Source organism: Phaseolus vulgaris, chromosome 11, assembly GCF_000499845.2.
Source record: "Phaseolus vulgaris cultivar G19833 chromosome 11, P. vulgaris v2.0, whole genome shotgun sequence".
Lineage (NCBI taxonomy): Eukaryota > Viridiplantae > Streptophyta > Magnoliopsida > Fabales > Fabaceae > Phaseolus > Phaseolus vulgaris.
This window is the reverse complement of record NC_023749.2, coordinates 37,749,269-37,756,943: the sequence shown is the minus strand read 5'-3', so window position 1 is coordinate 37,756,943 and position 7,675 is coordinate 37,749,269. Positions and strand designations below refer to the sequence as shown.

The 7,675-nt window shown below is 33.0% G+C and overlaps 1 protein-coding gene across 1 annotated transcript; it reads right to left on the bottom strand.

Moving 5' to 3' along the window:
• Window positions 1-4,786: 4,786 nt before the first annotated feature.
• LOC137806902 (uncharacterized) lies at window positions 4,787-7,192 on the bottom strand. Its single transcript, XM_068607275.1, has 6 exons — window positions 7,155-7,192; window positions 6,884-7,001; window positions 6,637-6,700; window positions 5,657-5,846; window positions 5,521-5,574; window positions 4,787-5,411 (listed from the first exon to the last, which is right to left on the bottom strand). The coding sequence occupies exons 1-6, from the start codon at window positions 7,190-7,192 to the stop codon at window positions 4,787-4,789; spliced, it is 1,089 nt and encodes a 362-aa protein (XP_068463376.1).
• Window positions 7,193-7,675: the final 483 nt, after the last annotated feature.

The window sequence follows — 7,675 nt, the reverse complement described above, 5'->3', positions numbered from 1 at the left end:
GCACTCTGTTGGAAAGTGCCAGAGGTTCTTGCACACTGCTGAAATGTGCACTTAAATCACATAATGCGTATATTGTTATTTTTTTAGTTTTTTTTTTGTATTTTCTACACCCTGAAATACCTTTTTTAATTTTATTAATTATTTGATAAAAAAATATTTCTATATAATTGTTAAAATTGATTTTTTTTTTCTTACTCGTCTTGTTTTATTTTTTCTTACAATTTTCAAGTTCTCTATTTTCTTACATTCCATTTATTCTCTCTTTTTAAAATTCTTTTCATCCTATATTTTAATCTCTTAAATAATATCTCAACTTCAAAAAAATATATAAATAAATAAATAAATATTTTATATATAATAATAGAAAAAAATTGCGAAATCTTGTTTTTTCTCGGATTATACTTGTCCAATATTTGTTTGGGGTTGTTGATGAGAAAAATAATTCTTTAATTGACTCCATATTATAAAACTCTAGTTTTACAAAAATTAAACTTAAATATACTACTTAGTCCGTCTATAATAAGAATGATTTAGTTATAATCTTAAAATTTTAATTTGTAAAAATTAAAATTATTAATTTAAGTTTTTGAAACTCTTATTTGGTTTGGCAGATGTTCTGATAAAGATGAAAGAAATGCATAGAATTGTGATGCCATGAATTTTGAAATTTTTAAAAGAATTATTGAAGAAAATCATTGTGCAGCTAAACTCCCTCGTTTAAATTAAACTTTAAATGGTTTGATTCTCTTGTGGCTTTTATTAGCTTAGATCATTACTTTTTGTAATAGGTTTGAGTTCCCACTTTTTCCGTTTTGTTTAATTTTTTTTAAGAAAGTTCTTTTGTAATGTCCTATGTAATGTTCCGTATGAGTTTAGTTTAATTTTTATATTTTTGTTTTTATTTTTTTAATATTTTTTTTATATAATGACACATTATTGTTGAATTCCAAAATATTAGTTTAACTGAAATATCATAATTCATAGTAATGTCTAACTTTTTTTTAAATCTCTATTTTGTTTTTAGTTTTAATCATTCTAAAATTGGTATCTTTTATCTCTAAATTATATTTTAAAATAGATAAATAACATTAGTTTAAATGTATAAAAACATTTTAGAGGTATTCTGATCGATATTTTACTATAGACATAGTGAATATTATTCAATATGATTACTTAATATTTCGTTAAACGCATAAATTATTATTAACGAGTATTTAAGAATCAAAAGTAAAATTTTAATTTTTCGTTAAAAAATGAAAAGTATTACAACAACTAAAATCAAAAGAGTCATCATTTAACCACCACTAAAATAGTATTTAGAAGCAATGAATTTAGAAGTAAAGAGATTCAAAATTTTGGGAGGAGCCAAGGTTCTGAACATCAACTAATTCCATCTGATTTTACTTTATTTTATTCACAAATAAAAAATCAACATTACATGGAAAGCATACAAATGATTAGGGGAACAGAGACGTATGAGAAATATTTTATACAATAAAGAAATTTAAAGATAAGAATAACAATTGGCCATTGAGTTTGGCAACTTCGTGATAAACTTCACAACCTACTTTCTAAACAAACCCAAGAACTTTTGGTTGGGTTCAAACTCCAAAACTATTTTCAAACACATGAGTAAGTGCTTTGGATAATTTTTTGGAGTTTTCTGTGTTTGGCACAACCTCATCAAATAATTTAAGTTCAAGATTTAGACCCCATGGAATCTCTTCCACCAATTCTATTATATTATTTGTTTTATTGCATATTGTTAAATTCAATCATAACTAGTAGCTTGTTTGTTTAAGATTTGAAAAAAAAAATCTTCTCATGTTTATATCCTACCGCATATAGTGATGGAAGCACATCCCGTCACAATACGCATAGAATAAGAAGAATGAAAATCTAAAATTTGTTGAAAAACTTATTAGTATGAATGGACTTAATTTGACTTGTGCCTATCTTTTGTAAACCTAATAAAGAGGATAATTGTAAGAGAAAAGAATATACATAGCATATCATAGAAGACCTTCAAACTATGAAAGAATATTAGAGCCTTGGTCAGAGGACAACAATAAGACTGTAACTAAGTTGACTTTAGTAAGATCAAGTCAATATCTTTTAGGACTTTAGCTTAAATAATTGTATAAATTACTTTAGAATTTTATTTAGGCCATATATTGGACCTTGATTTAATTTTGGGCCTTGTATTTGGACTAATAGAAGACTAAATGTGTATAGTAATACAATGAATATATATTGTAAAGTGACTCACCACTTGACATGAGAAACATGGACGTGACATGAGAAGCCTGAACGTCCACATCTATTTTCATCAATGGAGAGGATCCCCACCAATTAAGAGGTGACATTTTCCAACCTCTCATTTGAGACTTAAATGAGAGGAAGATACTTGTCAATCTATCATTTGAGAAGATCATGAGCATGAAACACGTGACGCCACTTGTCACCTTGCCAATAGAGAGTTTTTAGGTTAAAATTCTTATTTTAGACATCCAAGTCTCCTAAAAATATGAGTTCACATCTCTTGTATTTTTTTTTAACTTGGAATGAGTAATAAAATGCTACCCATTTATGACCATTTTACTTGTTCCTAAGTTCTTTCTAGGTTAGTCTCCTTCAAGACTTAACCTAAAATCTTTCCTAGTGAGTTGGCCTCACCTATCACTCACAAATTCCTTACTCCACTTCAAACCATCGAAACTTCTCTTAATTTTCTTGAATATTTTCTCTCCTCAAATCTCCTTCATCATCCATTCAAAGAAGAAATAAAAAAAATGACTAATAGAAGAAGAGTGATTTTCATCATTTGGTATCAGAGCCTTAGTTGACAACAAGATAAGTAGCCATTCTTCTCTTATTTGTTTGTATCATATTTCTGTGTTGTTTACTATTTTTATTTGGTTTAATTAGTTGTTTTGTCCCTACATTTAGAGTCCATAGGCAATTTAGTACAGTGGTTTTTTAAAAAATCAATATGGTCCCTAAGTTTTTTAAAATGTAGTCAAAATGGTCCTTTCTGTTAAGTTGCACCAAACGACGTTAAGTGGTACTTATGTGGCAGAGACGTGTCAAGTGACGTGGATGGTGGTTACATTAGTTTAGTGAGTACTGAATTACGAGTTAGGGTTATAGTGATTTGAATTGGGGATTACGAATTTTGAATTGAAAGCACGGTTTACGGTTTTCTTGCGTAAACGTTTTTGGTTGCTGCCTTATTCCCAGAAACAAGTGAGTTAACATATAGGAGGGTCACTGTTTGTGGTGGAGTCGGTGATTGTGGAGTTCGTGGGTGTAGCTTCGTTTGTGGTGGAAATGTGTGCCTATAGATCTGCATCTGTATCATCATGCAGCTGTAGCGGAATGGAAATGCAGCAACAACGATCAAATTCTAGCCATGGTGGTGGGAGCAGGACGACTTTTGTTGCTCCCATTTGCAATTGTGGGGAATTTGCAGTTTTGAGAACCGCAACAACTGTAAAAAATTGTGGGAGGCAATTTTGGGAGTGTCCAAAGTATAAGGTGAGATGTATTAATCTATGGTTTATGAAAAAAAATGCATTGATATTGATTTTTTGGTTATGGTTTTGTCTAATACAGAGTAGGAGTGGCGTAAGCATGGGATGCAATTTTTTTAGATGGTGCAAGTGCATTGAAGACATTGAGGATGACAAAGATGGAACTATTGCTAGACAAAGAAACAAGATTTGTAGCTTGGAAAAACGTTTGAAGATGTCAAGAAAGTGGATAAAGATGTTGTTAGTAGAGTTGTGTGTTGTTGTTGTAATAAACATTGTTATGTTGATTATTTTCTTAAAATTCCCATGAGTGACGTATGAATGTATATTTTGGTTGGGATTATGATTGAAAGAGTTAATGTAATATGTATTAGTGTGTTGAGTTCATTATGTCCAATATGTAATATGTATGCTAAAATTTGTATCAATGGAAAATGAATTTTAGCAAGTGGTTGATATAGAAGTTATGTACTATTTTCTTGTTTTCTGGTGCTGCATAATTTTGGTGTTGCATAAGTATGGTGTAGTTTTATTTTGATGCCTTGTATCAATAAAACAACAGTTTTATTGGCTTGGCAGATAACCCCTTTACTACTAGAGGTTCCACTTTTAAGATTAGAATTATAGGAAGTGGCATGAAGTACTGGATAGCATGGGGTGCAAAGGAATTGGAAAAGGCATAGTAATGTGTGAATCTGTATGTGCTTCAGCAAGAACTTGATAATATATTGTGCTACAACTGTAAGATTATTTTTGTCATATAAGAATGTACATGTAACCTATGAATTCTTATCCACACCAGTATTCAGCAATAAACGATGACTTTTAAAGCCACTCCTCCTTTGAATTCTAGCCTGGTGACTAGAACTTCCAGCATTCAAACTTTTATATTTAAAGCTATATAAAAATGTGCACCATTTCATAACTTTCAGAATAAAAATCTACACTTTGGCCTACAATTCAATATTTGAACAGCTTGAGTGCAAATTTTAGTTTACCATATTCAATATTTGAACACTGATTTATCCAAATGACACCTAGACAGTTAGCAAAAGTGATTAATTACATAGAACCTGATAACATTAATGTACTCCAAAAATTACCAAAGACATTGAGTAAATGATACATTAACAAATTACCAAATTATCAATCCAAAATACATTAGCAGGATCCTATAATAATTGTTTTTCAAAATACATAGGTTTAGAAATGAGTGAGTTCCAAAAGCATTCATGGCTTCCAAAAGCGGCCTCTCATGGACTGTAACTTAAGCCTCGTGTTGGTTTTGAAAATTTTGTAGTTGATCTTGTTGTCCTTCGAGCTGCCTGAGATGGTTGTGAAACTTTTGGTTGAGTAAAGGGAGATGGTGAAGGGGGTGCGGTTGGTGTTGCCTGGCTTGGAGCTTCCTGAGATGGTTGTGAAACTTTTGGTTGAGTAAAGGGAGATGGTGGAGGGGGTGCGGTTGGGGCTGCCTGACTTGGAGCTTCCTGAGATGGCCTTGGTGCACTTGTAGCTGCCTGACATGGACCTTGGTCAGGTGGGCCTGGGTGAAATGGCCTTGGGTGAGATGGTCGAGGTGCACTTGCACCTTGTTCAAATGATTTTTCAATGCAGGACTTTCTATTGTGGCCAAGCTTATGACAAATCCCACATTTTTTCTTTAACCCAGTTTGGCCTAACTGACTCTTGTTCTTCATTACCTCCCATGGCTTTAACCTTCTCTTCTTTTTTGGTCTTCCTGGCATATTCTTTGTGGGAGGTGACACAACATCTGACATTTCAGTTCTTTCCCATACTTGTTCACCATTCACTGGATAGATAATTGAGTTGTACACCTCTGCATATGTTTCCTCTTGTACCAAAATGAAATGAAGTTCACTGGATCAACATTGAGAAATTTCATTGCAGCAGTGCATGGCAACATGGTATTCCAGTCAACATCCATTTTCGGCAGTTGCACTGATGTAGCTCTAAGTTAACTGCATACTTTTCTCCAATGGTAGAGGTATGTCTCACTTCAAATAGGTGATCTGCAGAAGAGCTGTGATGATGGAATTGGTTAGACATATCTAACAAGTAAGACAATAACTTTTTAAAATAGTGTATGAATGTTGTCATCTAACCTGTGTATCCAATATCGAGTTTGATTTGCTTTCTTTTGTAACCTGCTTAAAATCTTTGGACATACTGATCCTTCAAATGAGGCAATTTTCAATATGTTTTTGGCCCATCTCTGCATCATATAAGTCCTAATATCTTCTAGCATGGTAATGATAGGTTTTGCACGTGCTAGTACAAACACACTATTAAAGCCTTCAGAAATATTGTTCACAAGTGAGTCACATTTTGGAGTGAATGTGAACCTTGATCTGGACCAGAACCTAGTACACGAAAATAAATGATTTCAGATACTAGGAATTGGTGTGCATGTGCTGTATAAGGTTAGTGGATGTGCATGTGCATGTGCTGTCTAACAAATTTTGTTCCAGTTTCACACTACATCTTCAAAATTAATTCCCTAATGCCAATGGACAAATAATCAAACAGCCAGCAACCAATTACAAACAATTTGGGAGTGAACAACAGGGAGAAAAATATAACATGGACTTTTCAAATCTGAATGTAGTTTTCAGTTTTGAAATCATATTAAAATTTTTCACTCGTGTCTCAAAATCATATTAAAATCATATTAAAATTCAGTTTTCAAAAACCATTTCATGGAATTCGTATAGGATTTTACACTGCACCTAAAAAGCTGATTTTGCTCTATAAAATCTAAGCATGAATAGGCAATGAAGGCCCCATAATGTGTCTCTCACTATACGTGTCTTAACTAGCCCCACATGACAATTATTGTAGCATCACAATTAATCAATAGCCATCAACCAATTACAATCAATGCAGTTTTCAGTTTTTGCACCTAAAAGAAAAGTATGAATACTTTCCTGGGAGGTAAAACAATAAGATGTTTGAATGCATCATCATTGACTTCCTTTATAGCTCTCATCTCCCTCTCCCATGCTTGGGGATATGTGTTGTCGGTTACCCTCCACATTAAAGTTTTAGTTTTTTTCTTGGGAATTTCTTTCTGAAGTTGGAGTACAGGTGTCGAACACAGAACCGCTGCACTGCCCACGTATGAGTTCTTGAATGACAAGCAACAAACCCTGTCAAAAACCATATATAAAATAGTTAAATGAAAATTATCATCAAATAAAATTAACAATTGACAGCAAAGAATATATCTTTTGTTGGTCAGACATGAAAGTCATGCCTTGACATACATGTACACCCCCAACATCTTCAATTAAAAGCTGCAAAAACTAGGTCCAAGAATCTTTGCATTCAACCTCAACCACAACATATGCTAGAGGAAGCATATGATCATTTGGGTCCCTCCTAATTGCTGTCAACAGTTCACCACCATAAAATCCTTTCAAGAAGCACCCATCCAAAGCAATTATGGGCCTACAAGATATAAAGCTATCCTTTCAGGCTTTTAAGCACACATAAAATTTGTTAAAAACTTTGAATCCATTCATGTCTTCAACTCTGACTTTCACTGTAGACCCAGAATTTGCACGCATCCACTCATGTGCATAGTCATAAATTCATTTGTACTGCTCTTGAAATGAACCCTGAACATTCTTCAGCGTCATGGCTATTGCCCGTTGAGCTTTTGACTTACTTATACTTGTGTTCCATTTTTTAACAGTTTTATTCCTTACATCATTAATTCTCAATTTTGGATTTTGACTTAAAGAAGTTTCCAACCTTCCACTCAACCATTTAGTGCTCAACAAATCAACCTTAAACTGCCTATCACAGGTATGCACATCATTTAGTTTTCTTAACTGCCAACACCTTGTTGAGGGTAAGAACCCACAATATGCATACCATTCACATTGTCCTTGTGCTCCAACACAACGCACACGGACTCTCTAATTATCATTTTTTACTAATTTTAAATTCCTCCCTGAATGGACAACATAAGTTTTAATGGCATCTTTAAATGCTTCCTTGTCTGTAAAATGTTGAATCAAGTGTGTTCAAGTTTTGAAGAATCCAAACCCTTTGAAGGTTGATGGAAGGCTGGATGTGCTTGCTGTTGCTGAGGTGTTTTAGAATAAGATATGGGGTAA